Source organism: Lithobates pipiens, unplaced genomic scaffold (genome assembly GCF_037356315.1).
Source record: "Lithobates pipiens isolate NorthernLeopardFrog02 unplaced genomic scaffold, aLitPip1_a1.2 Scaffold_8, whole genome shotgun sequence".
Lineage (NCBI taxonomy): Eukaryota > Metazoa > Chordata > Amphibia > Anura > Ranidae > Lithobates > Lithobates pipiens.
Genome location: NW_027507903.1, coordinates 143,298,057 through 143,322,742, shown reverse-complemented (window position 1 = coordinate 143,322,742; position 24,686 = coordinate 143,298,057). Strand labels below are relative to the sequence as shown.

Genomic DNA, 24,686 nt, shown 5'->3' with positions numbered 1-24,686 from the left:
TGGGTGTAATATGTAACATGTTACAAACGGTGAGCTTATCCTTAAGAGAATCAAGTGCAGCTGTTCATAGTAACCAACCAGCTTCTAGGTTTTATTAGAAATAAAATGCACTGCTTTTAAAATATAAATAAAACCCTTTAAAACTGTCTGTATAGCTCCAAATTAAGTTAAAGGCATGAAGAGCACTCCAGGTGTATGTCTAATATTGTCCCATACCTGGTGAATTAATCCTCCACTTACACCACAGCACACCAGTCCTCTTACCCTCAAAAATAGACAACCAGGTTATATGCAGTAAAACAGTGCTCAATCAGCCACTAGACATGGTCAGACTCCCAGTGGTCTTCTTGGATATTCCCTCCAGAGGTCATATCACCATACATTGGACATGTTCCTGTCCATTATCAGAAAATAGTCAAAGTACAGTAAGATTTTCCTACAGTAGTTAGGAATCTATACTCTACACGGCACAGTGGCTTCTGACTGCTTTTGCAGGAGAGAAGAAACCCTTTATCATATAAAAATGTATATCCACTATATTTAGTAAATGTCACTGAATAGTGGATATACATTTCAAATGTCTTATTGTAGCAAAAATGCTAGGAAATTGTGTAACAGAATTTGCTCTGCTCAATGTTGGTTCCAGTGTTTGGGGATGGTCTTTGCATCATAACATTTAACAATATGTAATGATTTTTGTATGTGTGAGTTTAGTTTAAATGGCTGTCTATAAGCAAAGCCTGGCAACTGCATCTCTGTGACATTTATTTATACATGTAAGTGACCAAGTATGAAAAATATTATTCAGAGCAAGGCTGAACCAATCACAGAATTTTTAGCTTTAAGGGTAAATCCAGTCAGTAATATACAAAGGAGTGCAGTGCAAAATTAGGGTTTCATTTAAAATAAAAAGTCCATATAAATCCAAATAAAACCAAAAGCAGAAGGTGGACTAACAGTCCCAGCAAGCAAAGAGTCCTTGTGCAAAATTTCAATGCAAGGGTGACTTTCCCTCCACCTCCAGCACACTCGCTTTGCTCACCTCTAGGAGTGGGCCGCTGAGGAAATTTGTGTGAATGTAATGCGTACTGGGGAAGGAGCCACATTCTGACATCACCCGCTGTCATCTTGGACCTCCATGCTTAAGGTGTCTGCTCCTATTTGTGTTTCTTTGAAGCCCACGTGAGTAGCCATTTGTTTGTTAAGTGTAAGCTGTTTTAAAAGGAAATCATCACTGTACACTTAGATTCTGCTTCTCTCTTAATATTATACCCCTGGGATATCGAACAGTGGATCTGGATCCTGTTTGGAGATTATACCCACATGGGACATGCATTGTTAACCATCTGTTAGCTCAGCGGCCCACTCCTAGAGGTGAGCAAAGCGAGTGTGCTGGAGGGGGAGGGAAAGTCACCCTTGCATTGAAATTTTTCACTGGGACTCTTTGCTTGTTGGGACTGTTAGTTCACCTTCTGCTTTTGGTTTTATTTGGATTTATATGAACTTTTATTATATATGAAATGTTTTAATGAGCCCTAATTTTGAGCTGCACTCCTTTGTATATTATCGACTGTAGGATTATGTGAAAAATCTTTTAATGTTCAGCTGCATTTTATCTTTGCCAATTTTCTCTTTGTGATGGTTGTATTCATTCTGATATAAATACAGTTTTTATTTGGTTGACCATCAATGTTGTTTTTTTTTGCCCACTTTTAAAAAACTTTGGCCAAGATGTGCCCAAAAGGACATAAGTAGTTTTATGGACATCATACATGGCCTTACAAGCAAGATGAATTTGCACCTTCAGTAAATAAGAAAGGTTCATGTGCTGATTAATGTACTAATCCAGACATACTGTGACCTAAAGCAATGTATATTTTAAAAACACATCGTATTTCAGCTTTTAGAGGAACATCCAAATCTCCTTCATACTTAAGAAGGATTAGAACATGAAGGGAAATGTAACATTCAAAAATTAGCACTGTGCCACTTGAATAAATAAATTCCTGTTCATAAATCTAGATGCGAGAAAGAAAGTTGCCAATGTTGAGGTATTTTTACTCTTTTATTTCCATTTTTATTACATTTCCAACAAACTTCTCAAAATGAATTGTGTGGAAAAGTTGGTAGAGGTGACTTCAGGTGATCGCCAGCCAGTCTGCTACCTGCCATGCTTCTGAATTGCAGAAAACATTTCAAATGATTTTTGTCATATTCAGGAGGGTTTTTTCTTGTGCTGTGTGCCGCACAGAGTACATTACAGATCTCAGTAACTAATTGAAATCCCACTAGGCTCCTTAAATGAATAGGTCAAATTACAGAGATCTGGCTGTGACTGAACTGATGAATAGGACGCTGTGCTTTCGATGATAAATACCCACCTATGATGGAAATGAATGAACAAGAATGCGTAAGAAGCCCGGGGGAGACAATACCACAGCTATCAGCCCAGAAGACAGACTCTTTTTAAATATTAACATGTCATTTACATCTGTTACCTGAATACATCAGGGAACAGAGTAGAACTTTAAAGTATGGGCTTCTGTTCCAATATTAGTCCTAGTAACCTACTGTGTATACCACAAGTAGGATTAATAGGAAGATTTTCCAATGCCGCACCACAACAAGGGCTGCATGTAACTTCCTTTCCTTCTCATGTTCTTTCTAATTTTCCTCTACTTTTACCTTTCATTTCCTTTCCACGTTGCCCCATCTTTCCCCCCTTATATCCTCTTTCTTTCCCTTCATTTCCTTCCCCCTTTATTTTTCTTACATTATTTTCTGTTTCTCCCTTTAAACAATTATGTTACCCTTAATTACTAAACAGATTCTTCCTTTCTTGTTCTTATCTACTGCATTGTTAGTAGAAGAATGAATAGTCTTCAAACCCTCATCAAATGTGTAGATCTATAAAAGTGGTGTTGTCCTAGCTGTCAAAATTTACCAGATTCTTTTTTGTATGTATTTATCTGTTCAGGTTCTTAACTGTGTTAACCCTGATAATGTGAACAGCCCCATGATTCCTGTAAAAATCCTCAACTGTGACACAATTACCCAAGTTAAGGAGAAGATCTTGGATACCATCTTTAAGAACCTGCCTTGCTCCCTTCGACCAAAGGCAGCAGACATGGATTTAGGTAAACAAACAAAGCATTTCATGTCTTGAATGATCAGTTATAAGGCAGATTAACACTATATAGCTTTGGTTTTGAGAGGATTTATCGAGAAAACATGATGAGCGTGTGCCACCTGTTTTTCTACAAACACGTTCCATTTATTGAATTTTCCTCTAGTGCAAGTGCCTAGTGAAGTGAAATAAATGAATGAATTAATTTTAAAAACATTATATATATATATTTGGATTTTTTTGTGTTGTGGTGTCAATCATTTAGAAAGGCAACCCAACCCAACCCTACAGTAGTGGACAAAGAACCAGAACTGCCAACGGATCATTTTAGGTCAAAACACCACTGGTGGGGTTCGCCAAATACTAGGTTTATGAAGCAGATAATAATTTCCCAGACCTCCATTTTTTATAAAAAAATGCAGTTTCTTATTTTGTTCTATTGCTTAACAATGATACATATCTCCAGATACAGTTGTACTTCATCAACTGGATAGTTATGATTTGAAAGTGCTCATGGCTCAAGGGACTGGACTAAGCATGAATTGTCCAACTGTGGAAAATGATTCCACAATATATGCATAAATATGACACTTCGGGGTTGATTTACTAAAGGCAAATAGACTGTGCAGTTGCACCAGAGCTTAGTAAACAAGGTAAGCCTTCACTTCTGCTCATTTACTAACCTCTGGAGCAACTACACTTGTAGAGTGCAACTGCACAGTCTATTTGCCTTTAGTAAATCTACCGCTTGTGTCACCAAATCAATTGACCAGGCAAATCCATTACAGCTAACTGAGTTTTAACTTGAGATTGATTTATCAGGGCATGCTTACCAGCATCACATTGCTGCAGTGTTGCAGAATACAGATGTATGTAAAATAGATTACACAAGGACTCTCAAGTTCTATTAGGGAGGACAAAGCCTTCAAAATATAATCTACTAGATGGTGCACTTTTGTTGGGATTTTAATAAGTTTTGAAGCACAGTACCTACTCAAGTATGCTCCAGTGGCAGCAAACTTTCAAACAATCACCTGAAAGGCAGATTCTAGTCATTGATACCATTTATTTCCTATTGGTTGAACTAGATTGACTTGTGTCTGTTGTTTTACCTGACTATGTTACTGTTTTGTAATTGTTTTCACTGCATAGCTAGTGTTAACAATATGGTGACTCCATGTAAGCCTCTTAGTTAATGCAGTTGATTTGCAAGATTTATTTTAACACCAACACATTTCTATAGCTATTATTATATCTGAATTAATAAATAGAGTTCATGGCTAAAAATAATCTGCACAACTTCCATTTTATATTCTTAAAGTATGCAGCAGCAGGTAGGCATGTTATTCCAGTGTCCTTGGCTTTTATTCAGGATATTCTCTGAACTGCAGCTTCCTGCAATATTTGAAGCACAGAAATTCAACAATTCACATATGCGGTGAAAGATACACTATCTTCTGAATGAAATATAAAGAGTTCACAGCTGCTGTCTTCTGAGTTTGCATTCATCGGCACTTCTGATTGGAAGGAGAGATAAAGATAATGGGATTTTTACTTACCTCTCTCTCTCTTCCCTCTACAAGGTAGAGCAGAAACAGATTGGATTGGAGAGTGTCTGTCTTTAGTGTTCTTGCTTAAAGAAGCTCACTGATCTGATGACAATGTACAGGACACACTTTCCTGTTCTTATACTTGGTGAATATGAATACTTTTTGGAGGTCACCTTTAGATGAGTTTTTCTTTGCAGTTTATTGGATCATTCATTAGGAAATATGACATTACTAAAAAATAGATGTCTTTTAAGCTTTCATTGCAATTATATATATTTTTAATCAAACCTCAAAAACTTTGTAACCTTGAAAGTGAACTAAGAAAATCTTTTTTACCATTCCTAATAAATTGTGAGCAGTACACTCAATGGTCTTTGATAATTAGAGTGGAATCCTTCAGTTGGCTGTTGTTTTACGCTACTGTCAAGTCTGCCTTACATTATAGCTCTGTAGAGACACTAAAAATAACTATCTATTGTACCATAAATGTGCTTAACATTAGGGTGTCTGATGAATTGTCAGTAAAATAAGATTAAGATGTATAAGACTGAGACGGTAGCTAAATTGCAAGTTTTCTGAGGAGGCAGAAGTGAAATTCCTATGCAAACTGAACTTAGATTGCTGCACTCTTGTTTAAAGGAAAGGAAGTCCCACCGTAGACTTATAATAAGATATTTTTATCAGCTATTTTACTCTTTTGCAGATACTAATGGAAATCCTTGGTTTAGTACATAGGCAACTCTGCCACTAATATTTGTTCAATGTACTTTATTCACCAGCAGTTGTGGCAAACTGAATACAGAATTTTAGTATGTGAATTTAACTGACAGTAAGGGTATAATGTGTACTGCAAATAATATTTAGGAAATGATAAAGTAGTGCTAAATGCAATTAATAATGTGATCTATATGAATAAAAAGACAATAAATGTAAATATAACACCCAGTGATGCTGTGCTATATAACAGAAAAGTCCATTGATAAATGTGCAAAAAAATCAATAAGAAATGAATATTCATCAAGTCCTTCAATCTTCCACCACACTGACGTGTCAGTGATTCCTCTCCCAATGAAATCGCACTCACCAGCTGATGTTGCCTTCCACTCTCATGTTTGGCAGAAGAGCAGATATTATATAGCACAGCATTACTGGGTGATATATTTACTTTTATTATCTTTTTATTCATATAGATCACGTTATTAATTGCATTTAGCGCTACTTAATTATTTCCTAAATATTATTCGCAGTACAGTTTTATATGTTGTTTCACAAAAGTAGCAGCTGTTTTTTTCACTGATTGATTTTTTTCACGTTATTGTCTCTTTGGCACGATGGAGGTATTGATTTTTTTTGGGGAGGACACTTTCAGTACCAGCAGACTAGTAAGTGTATAATGTTAGGAATGATTTTTTTTTTTTTCTGAAAAGCACAAAAACATCAAATTTTTATTGGCTTCTCTATTTAGCTTTTTTTTTTCTTCAACTAAAACTGTCAAAACAAAACAAAGTTTCATATAGTCTGCTTCTAAAGCAGCTCACTGCTGCACTCTATGTAACTCACTTCTCCCCATAGGCTATAGCATTTGTTTGGAGGCTCCCCTTCTGTTTTTCATGATTGTGCTACAACATATAATTGCCAGTGAAAATTATAACATTAAATTGTCCCATTTATGTACAGGCTTAGCAAACTGTGTAAACAATGTAATGTATGAATACAATGTATGAACTAATGAATGGAACGTACACTGGGAACTTGGACAATGGCATTAACCCTTAGTACATTTTAAAGCCCTAGGTCCACTGTTTTAAGTGGTTATAAAGGCTCAAGGTTTTTTACTTTCATTTATTCTATGCATGAAAGTAAAAAAACCTTCAGTGTGCAGCTCCCCCCCCCCCAAACCCCTCGTAATACTTACCTGAGCCCCATCTCAATCCAGCGAGGTGAAAGAGAGCAGCAGCTCTCCCAGATCTCTTCCTCCTCATTGACTAAGCCCTTGTACACACGGTCGGAGATTCTAACAACCAAATCCGTTGGATTTTGTCCGACGGATTTTGTCCGACGGATTTTGTCCGAAACTGTTGCATACACATGGTCGGACAAAGTTGTCGGAAAATCCGACGTGATTACGTTATTTAGTTACGACGGGACTACGTTCACGCTAGTAGCCAATAGCTTTGGTGTAGGAATTTGATCTGAGCATGCGTGGCACTTTGTCCGATCGGAATTCTCTACACATGATCGGAGTATGTCCGATCGGAGCATTTTGTCGGAAAATGTTACCAACAAGTTGGAAAACTTGGTCCGTCGGATACTCCGACAGAAACAGTCCGATGTAGACCACACACAGTCGGAATATCCGACAAAACTGTCCGATCGGACACATTCCGTCGGAATCTCCGACCGTGTGTACAAGAGCTAAGACAACAGGGGGAGCCATTTATGTTTTGTTTAATACCACTTTAAATCTGAACATTTAGCAAGGAAAACAGTGAGCAGTACAATAGGCACATCATTCAATCTCACTGCAAATCTCCTGAGACTAGCAGTCAGAGAAATCAGTGCCTTAGATTTCACATTGCTACAACTATGAGGCAAGGCTTAAGAATACCTAGGCACCATTACATACCAGGTTTTGTGAGAAACTGCTTAGGCAAAAAATTAAATTTCTAAATGTTTCTTATAACATAAATATTCTTCCCTTTATAAGTTCAGTTACATTTTGATTATTAGAAAAGCTACATAGAGATTGCAATATTATTATTAACCCTCAACATATTTACTTAATATGTTAAACTATAACTTTACAGAATGGAGACAAGCAAGTGGAGCACGAATGATTCTTCAGGATGAAGATATTACAACAAAGATAGAGAATGACTGGAAGAGGCTCAATGTCATTGCACACTATCAGGTACTTTAGGCAATATGTCATATGTATTAATAAATAATATAAAATATAAAATATTACTTTGACCAGAAATGATAGCCTTTCTTTTATATTTTTGTATTCTGTTAACAAAATAAGAAACATGACTTATTCTGGGTTTATGAAATGTCTTATAAATAGTGCATAAAACTCACTTTTCCAAATAATGCAGTTGGTGTCAATAAACTTAGCGTTCTAACATATCAATAAAATATTAGATTTTTTTATTTGGAGTAACCTGTTCTTATTTGTTACTTCATTGATTTTACATAGGATGGTGGAGGGACAATTCAAATTTAGCTAAATGTATCTAAATGATTAGTGATTAGAGTACACCTCTAACATTTTTGTAAATATTTTATTAAATCTTTTCATGTGACAACACTGAGAAAACAACACTTTGCTACAATATAAAGTAGTGAGTGTACAGCTTATATAACAGTGTCAATTTGTTGTCACCTCAAAATAACACACAGCCATTAATGTTTATATCTCTAAGTAAAATTGTCCAAATTGGGCCCAAAATGTCAATATTTTATGTGGCCACCATTATTTTCCAGCACTGCCTTAACTCTCTTTTTTTGCATGTAGTTCAGCAAAGCTTCACAAGTTGCCACTGGAGTCGTCTTCTCCTCCTCCATGATGATATCACGGAGCTGGTGGATGTTAGAGACCTTGCGCTCCTACACCTTCCATTTGATGATGCTTCACAGATGCTCAATAGGGTTTAGATCTGCAAACATGCTTGTCCAGTCCATCACCTTTACCCTCGGCTTCTTTAGCAAGGCAGTGGTCATCTTGGAGGTGTGTTTGGAGTCGTTATCATGTGGAACTACTGCCTTGTGGCCCAGTCTATTAAGTGGGGGATCATGCTCTGCTTCAGTATGTCACAGTATATGTTGGCATTCATGGTTCCCTCAATGAACTGAAGCTCCACAGTGATGGCATCACTCATGCAGCCCCAGACCATGACACTCCCCCCCACCAAGCTTGACTGTAGGCAAGAGACACACTTGTCTTTGTACTCCTCACCGGGTTGCCCCCACATACACTTGACACCATCTAAACCAAATATGTTTATCTTGGTCTCATCAGACCACAGGACATGTAATCCATATCAGCAAACTGTTTGCAGGCTTTTTAGTGCATCATCTTTAGAAGAGGCTTCCTTACGGGACAATAGCCATGCATACCAATTTGATGCAGTGTGCAGCCTATAGCCTGAGCACTGACAGGCTGACCCCCCACCCCTTCAACCTCTGCATAAAGACTGTCAACACGCATATGTCTATTTCCCAAAAACAACCTCTGGATATGACGCTGAGCATGTGCACTCAACTTCTTTGGTCGACCATGGTGAGGCCTGTTCTAAGTGGAATCTGTCCTGTTAAACCACTGTATGGTCTTGGCCACCATGCTGCAGCTCAGTTTCAGAATCTTGGCAATCTTCTTATACCCTAGGCCATCTTTATGTAGAGCACCAATTCTTTTTTTCAGATCCTTTAGAGAGTTCTTTGCCATGAGGTGCCATGTTGAATTTCCAGTGACCAGTATGAGAGAGGGGATAACACCACATTTAACACGCCTGCTCCCCATTCACACTTGAGACCTTGTAACATTAACTAGTCACTTGACACCCAGGTGAGAAAATGCCTAATTTGGCCCAATTTGGACATTTTCAGTTAGGGCTGTACTAACTTTTGTTACCAGCGGTTCAGGCATTAATGGCTGTGTGCTGAGTTATTTGAGGGGAAAGCAAATTTTCACTGTTATACAAGCTGTACACTCAATACTTTACATCGTAGAAGAGTGTAATTTCTTCAGTGTTGTCACATGAAAAGCTATAATAATATATTTACAAAAATGTGAGGGGTATACTTTTGTGAGATAATGTATGTATATATATATATATATATATATATATATATATATATAGATACAACTTCTCTCTGGGGGTTCCCCAACGTGCAGAATCACTGTGATCCCTTGCAGGTTCTGTATACATACTTTACATAATATATAAAACCAAGAACAAAAAAAAAAGTATTAATGCATTGCATCGTATCAGCCCTTAGATGTAATAGTTGTATTAGTTTCCCTTTTCCAGGCTTTTTTCTCCTTTTTTTTTTCTTTGCGTAACACTTCCTGTCTTAGGATGACAACAATCACTCATCATTATCTATGGAGGAACACAGTTTACACCCCTAGCCCATTCTCCTAATTCTCCTAATTTGGACAATCATTTTTCCATACTTACATAAAAGGTACCTGGCCTAAAAGAAGAAAACCAATGCAGCCACCACATCTAAGGGATAGTGAGCTACAATATACTGTATTAAACTTTCTAAGGAACTAAAGAAATACATAAACTGAGATAAGCACCAAATAATTGTCACTATTGCTTTAATGGTTGCAACATGGCAGATTGTTCAGAATCAATAATTTTACAATAAAATAGTGCCATGTTAATAGTCCTATTTGGGCATACTCTTGTCTTATCTGTAAGAATCTGAAGCCAACCACTATACTCTTAATACTGGAGGGGTTAAGCAAAGTATAATTCTTCCATTTGCACATTGATTAAACATAATACTTCTAGACTATGAAAAGTTTAAAGATAAACATGAATGTCTTATCTTAGGTGTCATTATACATTTTCTTGGATTGAAAAATGGCATAATTACAAGCAATTAACCTGTATTAATACAGAAGATTTAAATGTATTAAAGTCTTTAATGTACTGTAGGTTTACAAAAAATCAAGTAAAATCTCATTAATTGAAATAATTTGAGATTTAAAAAAAACTGTTAAATAGTTTATAATTCAACAGACCCTGTAGCTCTTGTGAAGTATGATCACTTTAATAGGAACAGGGATTGCAGCGGCTTTAATTGTAAACTGTGGGCCACTTTGCTTGCATATTAAATGACCCTTGGGACCATGTTCTTTCCACTGCTACTTTTCCTTCCACTGACACCAATGACGGGGCACTATTACACCTAATGAAACCAACAGAGGGGCACTAGCCCCCCCCCCCCCCCACTGACAACAACAATGTGCTACTATTGTTCTTACCAGTACCAATAATGGAGCAGTATTCATCTTACTGACTACACGTGCTATGGAATTACTTTTACACCCACGAATCAATAGTCCTGATTCTTGGTTTACTCCCACTGACAATGTAGCATTTTTCACTTCCACTGGTCATATCTCGATCCCCATAACGTCTGAAGGACAGTAAATTGGCCCTTTGTTTACAAAGTTTGGAGCCCTTTTCTCCAAGGAAGAGAGGGAGCATGCATTTAACACATGCTCCTGTAAGCCACTGCCTCCTGACTGATATGTACACATGTATCCTCAAAACCAGTGTTTCTTGATTACAGTGTTCAAGTACTAATTTGGATTTTAAATGATACTATTATTGGCTAACTAAGTCGATTGTAGTACAAGCATTTGAAGTGCAATGGCCTCTTCTTCACACATATGAACCATTCATTTTGTACAACAAAGAGATATGGAAGTCATAAACTTGAAATATACAGTAAATGACATGAGGTGCTAACAAGTTTAAGGTACATTGATAGGGATTCCTGTTTTTGTATATTCCCTTTGATGGGTGATGATGATTCACAGAGGAACATAGTGGCATATACAATTTCTGTTTCTGTTCAGACCTTGTTCCAGAGTGCTTAATTTACTTATGAATTTACACCCCCACACCAATTTTTTTAACTAAATTCTTCTAGCACACCATAATGTGAAGGCCACTTCAGTTGCAGTCCTCCTGCAGAAGGGACATGCTACAAGAATATATATTCCACTTACAAGGTTCCACTAAAAGGCCTGCCAGACCAATACAGAATACAAGACATGTGCTGGATGGCACAGTGGTGTAGTGGTTAGCACTCTTGCCTAGCAGTAAAAAGGGTCGCTGGTTTGTATCCCAACCATGACACTACCTGCTTGGAGTTTGCATGTTCTCCCTGTGCCTGCGTGGGTTTCCTCCGGTTTCCTCCCACACTCCAAAGACATGCAGGTAGGTTAATTGGCTTCTGTCCAAAATTGGCCCTAGTATATGAATGGGGACCTTGGATTGTGGGCTCCTTGAGGGTAGGGACCGATGTGAGCGTTCAATGTACAGGGATAATTGTAGACACTCAGGTTGAACTGGATGGACTGGTGTCTTTATTCAACCTTACTAACTATGTAACATCTTCTCCTGTAAAATTCTCTAGACTGGTATACCTGATCATGTGTGCAAAATGCACCATAGGTCTCTATATCAGTAAAAGTGGACAAATATTACACCACAGAATTAATCTACACAGATTCACTGTTAATCACACTAAAACTGACATTACTATAGTGGCTCACTTCTGCAGGAGAGAGTATTACCAGGAGATGTACATCTACATATCAAATGGACTTTGCAAAGGCTCACACCATCTTGACTTAAACTCAGTATACATTATAGGAGCAGGATGGAGCAGGGAGGAGTTAGAAGCTATGTCAGATTTTTCTTTTTGCCTGCATCCAATTCAAAGGTAGATTGCAATGCAGCACATATACTTGTACAACAAATACTAATGTTAAGTAAAGACATATCTCCCATTGTGGAAGGAGAGTACAATAATTGGTGAGATGTAACTAGACTATACTATAAAAATCAAGGGGCAGATTTGCAGCAACTTTTAAAGTGTGGAAAATAAAGTGATAATAAAGTCTCTTTTTTTTACCTAAAAATAACAAACATATACTTACATGCTCTATACAGTAGTCCCTCATTGGTGCTCCTGGCCCCTCCCTCCCATTGATTTCCCCTCAGAGCAGGCAGCTTTCTGTGGGAGAACCCAAGCCGAGCCGCAGCTCCCTGTGTCCATTCATATATGGAGCTGTGGCCTGCCCGCCCTCTTTCTCTCCTTATTGGCTGACTGACTTTGATTGACAGCAGCGCAAGCCAATGGCACCGCACTGCTGTCTCAGCCAATGAGGAGGGGAGTCCCGAGCAGCTGAGACACTCCTGCAACATCGCTGGATCTAGATAGGGCTCAGGTAAGTATTAGGAGGGCTGCTGCACACAGAAGGTTTTTTAGTTTAGTTTTTAATTTCACATTATAGAATCATGGTTATATAAACTATGTTTATTATCCCTTAACAATGTATAATATTTCAGATTCATATTCATTTTATTACATGTATGAATTTATTTGTAGTACTTTTATGTTTAACCTCATGGTTAAAGGGTTTATTTTGATAGATGTAAAAAAAAGAAAAAATGCTGCTGCGAAGCAGATGCAAATATTAGAACTAAGGAAAACTTTACTTTTGGACAATATATACCTGCATCTATAAATGCTATAATGAACGCTGCCAACAAATTTATTGATGCAGGTAGAGGGGAACAACATTGAAAATACAGTACTGTCTTAAGTTCTATATGAAGGGGTCACCCGGCCTTTAGGATTTGCAGAGATTAAAAACAAGAACGTGTCCAAAGATGGAAAGGCAGAGGGGAAGCGCAAGGACAGAAATAAGGGGAAAGGAGCACAGACAGCCCTTTGCTATATAATAGAGATAAGCCTTCTGTTGTCACCCAGCTGCCAATCACAGAAAATGGCCTCTCTCCTTTTTGCTGCTGGCATTGTCTGTCCGCTGCCTCTGCCAGCCTAAAGCCTGATAGAAATCTCACTCTGTTCATTAAAGTGCAAATAATTTTGGAGATAAGCCGACCAGCCTCTCAAACAAGAGCCCTGAGTGCATTTTTGGCAATACCAGTAAATTAAATGTCAGGGTGTTGTCTGCTGGCATGGGCTAGAAATCTGGGACAGGAAGAGCAGATTAAAAAGTGATTACCATCAGTGATGAAATCTCGCAGACAGGCGTTAATACCTAGCAATGCAATGGAGGGCATATTCTCCTTAAAAGATGCAGTATTATTTATGGGCTCGGCTTTAAATCAGATCATATTGCATTAAACAGATATTCTTCGATTTTTTTCAGAAAATATAGCAGGTGACTGTATTTTTGCAGGTTATTCATCAGGAAAATAAGCATGCAAGTTTGCATTTGTCCCATCGCTACCTTTTCGTCAACATTTTGTGTTTGTGCACAACTATTGTACATGCCTGTGATGTCACATGGTAGTACATGTGTGTACATCACATTTAGATTGGAACTGCACATTAACAGCTCCCAAAGGCATTATTTGTTTGTTTTTGCGGTTTACTTTTTATTGATACAGTACAGAGAGAGAAGAGTATACAGAGTCAAGTTGAGTAGGTACTGACTAAATAAATTTGGAGAAATTAATTATTTTTTTTATTTATTACATATATATATATATATATATATATATATATATATATATATATATATATATATATATATGTAACTTCCTGTATACTGAACTGAAATCTCAAACAATCTTGTCAGCTTTCAAAGCTACCGGTATCTACTAAAAACTACACAACCTTATCTTCCTAATTGATGGAGGTAAGGAGAATCAAATAAGTTTGTAATCCAAAAAACAGGGGAGCAGCCTGGGGTGATAAAATTGCTGTTTCATTAATACTGTACAGAAAGTGAATGTTGTTGAACATTGACAGGATCTAGGTAAAAAGAAAAAAGAAGTAAAAATAAAACAGACACCAAATTTAAGGACTAATGCCGCGTACACACGACTGGACTTTTCACCTGACTTGGTCCGGGGGACTAGAATCCATCAGACAATTCGATCATGTGTGGGCTCCATTGGACTTTTTCTTCCCAAAAGTCCGGTGGGCCTAGAAATACAACTTGCTTCAAATCTTTCCAATGGACTTGAGTCCGGTCTAATAATCCGGTCCTCTGTGTGCTAGTCCAACGGACTAAAACCGACGCTAGGGCAGCTATTGGCTACTGGCTATGAACTTCCTTTTTTAAAAGATGTTTATTTTAATTTCAACTTTACAACTTAAGTATTAAGCAATATAACAGTACTTCTTATTATATGCAGATTGTATTGTATACCCTTTATGTTTACATATATAACGATTTATGAACTGGCATAAGTAGCTGGATCCTTAAGACTTGGGCAATACCGTTCAGCTCCCCTCTACCAGATTCATGGCAGCCGGGGCAAGGATGCATCTCAACTCCGCCAAAAGGGTACCTCAGTGATAAAGTAGCTGAGAAATAACAAAATCTTAACAAACATACCAGACACACACACAACATTCATACATATCACCGTCCCACTGTTTATGTCCAAGTACCCTGATCCTCATCACCAGTATAGCTGTTGATTATATTGGCTATCTTATCATTTCTACTTCCTTTAGTACCATAAAGCCTGCTCCAGCTGTCTCCAGTCCCAGTCCAATCCTGTGCCATCCTATTTAGGATAATTGCGAGGATAGGACTGTCCCCCAGTAGGAGCCGGAGCCATCCAACCATGGCTGCCATACTGTATTACATTTTTTGAGACATGCTCCATTTTTATATATAATTTTGAATTTGGGAAGTTCCACATTTACAATACCAAACAGAGATTGAATTTTTGGGGGGTCACTCTCTTTCCAGTTCAGCAAAATCTCTTAGCGTGCATAGAATAGGATGGTACGGAGTAAAATCCGAGCAGATGTTTGGCTATGAACTTCCTTATTCTACGTCATCACGTTCGAATCCGTCGGACCTTTGGAGTGATCGTGTGTGACAAAGTCCGTTTGTTTGAAAGTCCGGTGGACATCAGCTGCAAAGTCCGTCGGATTGTCCGCCAGACCAAGTCAGTTGAAAAGTCTGGTCGCATGTACACAGCATAATAAACTGCAGATACAATACAGAGAAAGAGCGTCATCACGCTCTGACAAAGAGCATTTTACTGTCAGGATTACTAGGTTAAAGTAATTAATAAAAAAAGGAAACTAATTCAGCCAGCAAATGTCAGTACTGCAACATCTCACATTTTTGTTTTTGGGTTTAGATATATTTAATCTTAGTTGCCCATGAATCTTTATCAGCTGTAGACTACACTTCTTATATATCAATATAATAAATTAAGTCTTCCAGACAAGCAACAATAATAGTTGTAAACATTCTTAGGTTTAAACTGAAGTTTATATTCAAGGAGTATTTTTAAATCTAAGGCATGGTTTCCATGTTTTAAAGGCATTTTTGTGCCAGTCTGCCAACCCATATCACTTAATTTTTTTATTGCTGTTGAGTATAGAATAGTTCCCCCTTATACTGTAGCTGTCTGAGATGATTTAGGTGTGCTTCGCACATCATTGCTCCCTGGGATACTTCTATACCTTTGAGCTATCCCAGGGAGTATTGATTTGTGGAGCACACAGGGAAGAGCTCTAAATACCTCACTGCTGGGAAAATAGGACCTCCAGAAAAAAACACCCTACTCTTCTTGGTGTAATTTCACATATGAATTATATTGGTTCATCCAATATTCCTCAGTGATGTTTGTTTCATTGCCAGGTTTTACTACTCTACTCTGCTATTATTTTTATTGGAAATATACTTCTCTACTTTTATCTTTACTTACGTTTAATCCCTGCTTAGCTTCTTTCAGCTAGGATAAATGCATTTGATTGAATTATAGTGCATATGTGTCCTATGAATTCAGAGCTGCAGTTATTTTTATGCAGCATTCAGCTGGTGCAATTTATAATAGGTGCAGTGGGGAGGCATGTATTAAAAAGCATTCAATAAATATCAACCAGAGGTGTATTGGAATTATAATTACTGATTTATATTAATGGATAGGCAATCAAAGTTACAGTATAATTTTGTGATTCTGTATTAACAACTTCACCCCTGGAAGATTTGGCTGCTCAATGAACAGGTAATTTTTTTTGCGATACAGCACTGTGTCACTTTAACTGACAATTGCGCATTTTTTCTTACAAATAGAGCTTTATTTTGGTGGTATTTGATCATCTCTGCGGTTTTATACAAAAAAATAGCGTTGATTTTGAAAAAAACACAATATTTTGTACTTTTTGCCATAATAAATACCCCCATTTTTTTTAAAGAAAGCACATTTTTTCCTCAGTTTAGGCCATTATGAATTCTTCTACATATTTATGGTAATAAAAATCGCAATAAGCGTATATATTAATTGATTTGCACAAAAATGATAGTGTCTACAAAATAGGGGAAAGATGTATGGCATTTATGGCATTTTTATAATATTTTGTATTTTGTTCGACGTACAGCTATGATGGTTCACAGGATCAAGCAGATCTGCTGCAGTATAATGACAGCGGCTGGTCGGCAAGCGGTTAAAGGGGTTGTAAAGTCGCATTTAAAAAAAACAAAACAAACATGTCATGCTTACCACCTATGTGCAAGGGTTTTGCACAGAGTGGCCTCAATCCTCCTCTTCTGGGGTCCCTCCGCAACGCACCTGGTTCCTCCTCTTCTCGAGTGCCCCAACGGAGAAGCTCTTTCCCTGGGGGCACTCGTGCGGCCACGCTCCCATGTCCTGCTGCTGTGTCCATTAACACAAACACCAGGACTTGACCCCGCCCCGGCTATCGCGTCATTTGATGTGATTGACAGCAGCGGGAGCCAATGGCTATCCTATTCAATGAGGACCTGAGACACTGGCTGGAGCTGATGTGTTTGTCCCCATTGATGGAAAGACTGGGTTCAGGTAAGTAAAAGGGGGGCCCTGGGGGTTTACAACCCCTTTAAGGTAATTATTAAAAAAATAGATTGTGGTTATTAACTCCTTTTTCCCTAGTCTTTGTGGCAATTTACCCTGTGTAAGGCACACACCCCACTCAGACTGATGGCTATAACTGTAAAAACAAAGGTTAATTTCTTGATATTTATTATTTTCTTTGTTTAGGCATAAACTATGTTGCTATGCATTCCTTTTGCATTTTTTAAATTATTTTGTGACCTTATATTCATTTCTTTATTTTTTACATAAATATATTGTATAAGCATTTTTAAATATCATCGGTTTAGCATTTTTCTTGTCTTGTCATAAACACACCATACTACTTGGTAACACTTATCTGTAGCTTTTGTGCATTCAGCATAATAATTTCAATATGTGAATATTGATGTGGATAGATTTTTTTTTTTTTACGCCTATACACACCTAATTTTGCCCACTTCCTTATACTTATGTGCTCTGTGCAATGGTGTTGCACCGAACGATCCTAAACCTCCTTTTCTGGGGTCCCCCATACTTTTAAGTGCAAAGTGCTTTTAAGAGGTCTTTTAGACCCCTGATCCCCCCATAAAGAGTACCTGTCACCACCTATTAGTATCACAAGGGATGTTTACATTCCTTGTGACAGTAATAAAAGTGATCAGATTTTTTTTAAAGGGACAATGTAAAAACAATTATAAAAAAAGTAAAGTGCGCCATGCCAGCATGCTTGCTCAACAAAGAAAACGCATATGTAAGTTGCGCCCATAAATGTTTAAATCACACATGTGAGGTATTGCTGTGATTGCCAGAGTGAGAGCAACAATTCTAGCAAAATACCTCCTCTGTAACGCTAACCTGATAACCATTACAGGTGTCGCTATGGAGATTTTGTGGTACCGTAGTTTGTCGCCATTCCACGAGTGTGCGCAATTTCAAAGCATGACATGTTAGGTATCTATTTACTCAGGGTAAAATCATCTTTTTTACATTATACAAAAAATATTGGGCTAACTTTACTGGTTTTTTTTTTTTAAATTCATGAAAGTGTATTTTTTCCCCAAAAAATGTGTTTGAAAGGCCGCTTCGCAAATACCGTGTTACATAAAATATTGCAACGATCGCCATTTTATTCTCTAGGGTCTATGCAAAAAAAAATATATATATATATATCTATAGATATAGATATATAAATATATATATAGATATAGATATAGATATATATAGAGAGATATAATGTTTGGGGGTTTTAAATACTTTTCTAGCAAAACATATGGATTTTAACTTGTAAGCAACAAATGTCAGAAATAGGCTTAGGTGTGAAAGGGTTATGAGATATGTTTATGCTGGTGAAATGTGCAAACTTTGGAAGAATGTATACTTGCCTGGAAAGTGAAATGCTATCAGATTTACAGATTGACAGATTTTCATATATGGACTCTGAATGTTTGTACAATAAAACATTTTTCTAATAAAAAAAAAAAGAAATAGTAAAGCGGACACCTTTGAAGCAAATTTGAAGCTAACATTTTATAGACAGTTACAGCAAACTTTTTCTTTCTTTTGGTAAAGGTTGTACCTAAATGAATAAAGGCTGATCATTGTAAGCACTCCTGTCAATGTTACGCGGTTTGTCTCAACCCGCTAAATGCTATTTTGCCTGAACAGTGTGGTCTATTAAAAGAAGTTAAAAAATAACAGACTTAGTGACTGAATCAACAGGTTAAAAAAATAAAATTTTGTTTTTAGGTTTAATACCGCCTTAATTAAAACTAATTTTAACACATTCACATATACTTTAACTTACACATTTTACATTTTTAAATTTTACATTTTACACAGTTTACACATGTTTTATTTAATTACAATTCAGCAAACAGATTTTTTTTTTTTATTGCACATATTTAAAAATGTGACCATTTGGAAATTTCGCAATACTTATAATATTTTATCTATAACTATAACTATAATATTTTATCTAGATTAGATAAACTTAATACAAGCTATACTTATTCTTTGGCACAATTTAAACTTTTGATACCGATCAAATTTACACTCATATACACATGTCTCATAACAGTACTATGCAACTCCCTATCTACCTTTTTATATTTTTCAACAGATGGTCACATGTTGGCTAGTATAGTAAATATTAGACGACAGCAAGTTTTTTTTTTTCTCAATGAGCCTTTTTCTTGGAGGTTATAAAAAAAGTAGTCATGATCCTGTTGATCTATCAGAGTGCTCTCTGCTGTTTTCTCCTTGTTGCAGTTGTTGGTAGAGCAGTTTAAATGATATCCTGCACAAGACCAATCACTGTGTGCTAGAGTATAAAAACACAGAGTATTTACAGAGTTCAGGAGTTGAAGTAAAAGCTTGCTCCTGCTGGGTGCTAGCCCCAGGTACCAGGCCTAATTCTACAGAGCAGTTTTGCAAGATTAACTATATTCTTGCTTTCAGTCAATGGGATTATCAGTTAAGCAGCAATAACACCAAAATTACATGCTTTAGAAGCCTATTATCTTGGCATTTCCCTATATAACACCACATTATGGCTGAGACATTTCTGTTTGATTGTTCATATTTCCTGTGCATGGTTTCACATGAAATGTTACAATCCTGTTGGCTGGTGATAACTTAATTTGGTTTATAAAAATAACGTCGTTAAAATTATATTTTTTTTTGCGGAAAGCTGCAACACAAGTAATATACCAATTATACAAAACACAACTTAAAGGGCTTGTTATTTATTTTCTCTAGGCTGCATAATACACAGGGTAAGATTTATTTAGATGAGGTCTGTGCACCAAAAAATAAGAGAATGTAAGTTGTGTTTTTGTTGCATTTCCAAAATTGCTTGTAAATCCTATATAAAAATAAAATGTTGTTACATTAGGCAATTTGCATGGGATTAGTCTATATGTACATACAAGGTGCAGTTTCATGAGTATAACATATAGACATTCCACAAACTTCTTTTATGTGCTTATAAACTGACATTTTCTACCCAGGGGATAAATGGCAATATTTGTTAACCACTTGCTAACCAGCCACCGTCATTATACTGCAGCAGGTCAGCACGTCCCAGCGAACCATCATAGCTGTACATCGGCCCTTTAAGCGGGGATAGGAGGCGCGCACCCGCTGCTCTGCAGGGGTGCCGATGTGCATAGCCAGCAGTCGCGATGACTGTTGGCCACACATGATCGCGGGCTCGAGAACCAGAACAGGGAGGTGTGTGTGTAAACACACAAATCCCTTGTCTGTGAGGAGAGACAGATTGTGTGATCCTACTAGGTAGGAACAACGATCTGTCATCTCCTCTAGTCAGTCCCATCCCCTTACAATTAGAACACACATGAGGGAACACAGGTAATCCCTTGATCACCCCCTACTGTTAACCTCTTCCCTGCCAGTGACATTTACACAGTAATCAGTGCATTTTTATAGCACTGATCACTGTATAATTGTCAAAGGTCCCAAAAATGTGTCACAAGTGTCTGATCTGTCCGCCATAATGTTGCAGTCCCGATAAAAAATTATGATCACCACCGTTACTAGTAAAAATAACTTTTGCGCAAACCAATCAATGCTTATTGCAATTTTTATTGCTAAAAATATGTAGAAGAATACATATTGGCCTAAACTGAGAAAAAAAATAGCTTTAAAAAAAAAAAATGGGGATATTTATTATAGCAAAAAGTACAAAATATTGTGTTTTTTTCAAAATTGTCGCTCTTTTTTTGTTTATAGTGCAAAAAATAAAAACCGCAGAGATGATCAAATACAACCAAAAGAAAGCTCTATTTGTGGGAAAAAAGGATATCAATTTTGTTTGGATACAGTGTTGCATGACTGCACAATAGTCAGTTAAATTGACACAGTGCCGTATCGCAAAAAATGGCCTGGTCATTGAGCAGCCAAATTTTCCGGGGCTGGAGTGGTTAAATATTACCAAAACTGAGTACTTTACAGAGCTAATGTTATAAAAAGCTAGTACAGACACTACACTACCCATCTTATCAGTGTTCATTTATTTTTTCTAGTAGATGTGCATTTTATTACAAGTTGAAAAAATTAGGAACATCAAGGAGCCCCCGACCTTTCTACATAGAATTGTGACTAAAATTCTTCTTTTTTTTTTTTGCATATAATCAGATTTTTTCTCCTCGTTCCTCTTTTTCTCCCTGAGTTACATGTTTAGAAATACAAATATCCACTGCAACACCAAAGCACAGACAAGATAAATGATCTCTGCATATTATTTTTTTTTAGCATATGCTCAGTCTGAATTGCCTGGGTTTGCAACAGATTTCTGGCGCATGCTTTCCATTTAATATATCCAATAAACATAAATGAATGAAAGGGAGAATCCTATTGCCTGCTATAGAAAACAATAATTGTTTTACTTTAGATATTTCCATTACAAATTATTAAACATTTTAATTCAAATACCTGGAGTTATTCCTCACAGACAATAATGCAATTAATTGTTTAAGCACAAATATAAACTTAAACATGTAGCAATGAGAAAGTAGTTATTTTTATGCACACAAAGGAACAAAGTTGGGGCTTTGAAGGTGCTGAGAACCTCCCTCTGGAATAACTATCCATATACCATTAAAAAAATAACATTATTTTATTTTATTTGTTAAAATGTGCCTCAAAAGGCATAAGACACTACATTAAAACAGAATACTTAGTAGTATGACACTGGTACATTATGTTTTAATGTAGTGTCTTATGTCTTTTGAGGCACATTTTAACTAATCAAATAAAATAATGTTATATTTTTAAATGGCATATGACTTGTTATTCCAAAGCAAAACATATGTTTGAGAGAGGCTTGAAATAACATGTTTTAAATTAATATAGTGGTGTCTGTCATTCAGCCCTTACAGTAACTGCAAGAAAAGGTGGGGCTTATCGAGTGACAGTAAACACTAGTATGATAGTATCATAAACAATTATTTATTGATAGGATATAAAACATGAAGGTAAGTAGAAGTGGCAGATACTAGACTAGACTAGTTATTCCAAAGGGAGGTTTTCAGCGCCTTCAAAGTCCCAACTTTGTTCCTTTTTGTGCATACCTTACTCTGGGATGTGGTTCTGATATTCAACTGAATACGTTTCTATTTAGTGGTGCTGATATTCAACTGAATACATTTCTATTTAGAAAAGTAGTAATTTGTATTGGCACTTTAAAATATTAGTCCTAATAAAGAGGGCCTGCTTATAATTTGCCAAACTACAAGAAACAGGCAAGGTACCATTGTACCTATACACATGGGGTGAAAGGAGCCCAGCCTCTCATTCTCCCCTAACCCTTTATATAACAGCTAAATACTAGGAGCATTTACTATTATAAGCATTACCGGCATTTCTTTCAGTGTGTGAGAGCCTTTAGAATTCCCATGTAGATATCAAGGTCCTCCAGTAGAGATCAGTTTTTTTGGTGCTATGGATGCAAGATAATGTTGTCCTCACCATATGCTTACAATAACCACATCTGATTTCTTCTAGGAGCAGAGATAAATTAGGGCCAAAGAGCACATTAGGCAAAGTAACTGATTTGGTCCTTCTGCTTCACTGAAAAATTCCAATACCCATAAAAAATGTCTCAGTTTCAGTGACCACTGAGAACTGCAGTTTTAATGTGCCCTGTAATAATGCAGCAAGGTAAGATGAAACGTGAAGCTTGGTGGGTTCATGAAGGCAGGAAGTTAAAAAAATAAATTTTCAGGAATCATTTTTCTGGTTTTTATTTCTATTTACCATTTCTATCATCTATCCATCTCATTTCTCTTTCATTTCTCTCTCTTGTTTCTCTCTTACATTCTTCCTTCCTTTTTCCTTCAAACTGTAGCACTGTATAAATTAAAGGGGTTGTATAGATTTTCTTTTTTTTTTACATAAAAAACATGTCATACTTACCTCCACTGTTCAGTTTGTTTTGTACAGGGCGGCCCCGATCCTCATTTTCTAGGGTTTCTCTGCAGCTGTCTCAGCTCCTTCTCGCAAGAGCTAACCCCCCTCTGTGAAGCGCTCTTCCAAGGGGGTTAGCTTGCAGGCACGGTGTGCCACGTAATTGATTTGATTGACAGCAGCGGGAGCCAATGGCTTTGCTGCTATCACTCATCCTAGGGGCTGGGGGAAAGCAATGCGGGATTGCGCCCACAGAGTTTCGGGGCTCAGGTAAGTAAAACGTGGGGGTCGGAGAGTGGAAGGTGTTTTTTCAACTTAATGCATACGATGCATTAAGGTGAAAAAACATGAAGCTTTACAACCCATTTAAGCTAGATTCAGACCCAATGATCTGTGGTCTCTCCATTCCATATTAGTTAAAAACCTTGTTTCACATTCTCTGTTCTCATTGTAGCCCTACAATTTTAGCTCTTTTACACTCTCAGACAATTCCTGCACACCCAGTGGACATGACCTGCTTCTTAGTCCAATGCATATAAATGAAAAGTATTGCAACTGGATCCAATGGTTCACCCATAGTGCCACTGTTTAAGCTGTCTTATAACATTGAAAAGGATTGTGATAGGTGAAGATACAACATGCCCCATCAGACACACCAACTGCCTATAAGTGCACTTTCCAATGTAAAGTGACAATCTAGAGAATTTTTGTTTTCCTAAAACACCTAGTTAACTTAAACAAGAAATTAGATGGTTAAAAATGTCAAAATCAAAAATCAGCATGTTAGGTATATAAAAAGAGATATTGACTGTCATTTACCACACACTATATATTAGCACCTGAGTGATTTGTGTGCATACTTCTTTTTATCAGGTTCCAGATGGTGCAGTGGTTGCACTTGTGTCTAAGCAGGTGACAGAATACAATGCAGTCAACAACTCCACTGTATCTAGGACTTCCGCCAGCAGATATGGTGAGACAATTTTTTTGCTGTCTTGACAAATTGTTGAAAATAAATTGTGGAGGGACATGTATCACTTGAATATATTGTTATATGTAAATAGTGTGTCCTTTTGTTGCATATCAAATACATATAGAAAGGCTTAATAAGGTAAAAGATCAATGACAAGCAGTCATTTTTAGTACCCAAGAAGATTTTGCCCAATGGGTAGGAACAACTACAAAGATAAAATTGAATTTCTACTATGGAATTGTGTTGAGCTTTCTCTTTTATATATTAAATAAATGATGTTATATTTAAATACGTTATTAATGTGAAACAGCAGGTTAAATATTCAGCTTGGCCAAACTCCAACTTGTTGTGATGACTCAAATATGTTGAGCTGCATGCATGAGTTTAATAAATGATGTACATTTCTAGAAAGAAACATGTAACATCATACCCATCACAGCAGTGCTTGTCACACACTATTACACTGAACAGTTTTCCTAGTTTTCACAATAAATTGCTTCTTACAGTAACAGTTACACAGCCAT

General features: G+C 36.9%; 1 protein-coding gene across 1 annotated transcript in view; it reads left to right on the top strand.

The window, feature by feature from the left end:
• PLXNA4 (plexin A4) overlaps nucleotides 1-24,686 on the top strand; it is a 946,574-nt gene that overhangs the window by 850,448 nt on the left and 71,440 nt on the right. The window contains exons 25-27 of the mRNA XM_077468718.1: nucleotides 2,978-3,137; nucleotides 7,485-7,588; nucleotides 24,063-24,162. Coding sequence (XP_077324844.1) covers nucleotides 2,978-3,137; nucleotides 7,485-7,588; nucleotides 24,063-24,162 — 364 coding nt within the window. The remainder of the gene's footprint in view (nucleotides 1-2,977; nucleotides 3,138-7,484; nucleotides 7,589-24,062; nucleotides 24,163-24,686) is intronic.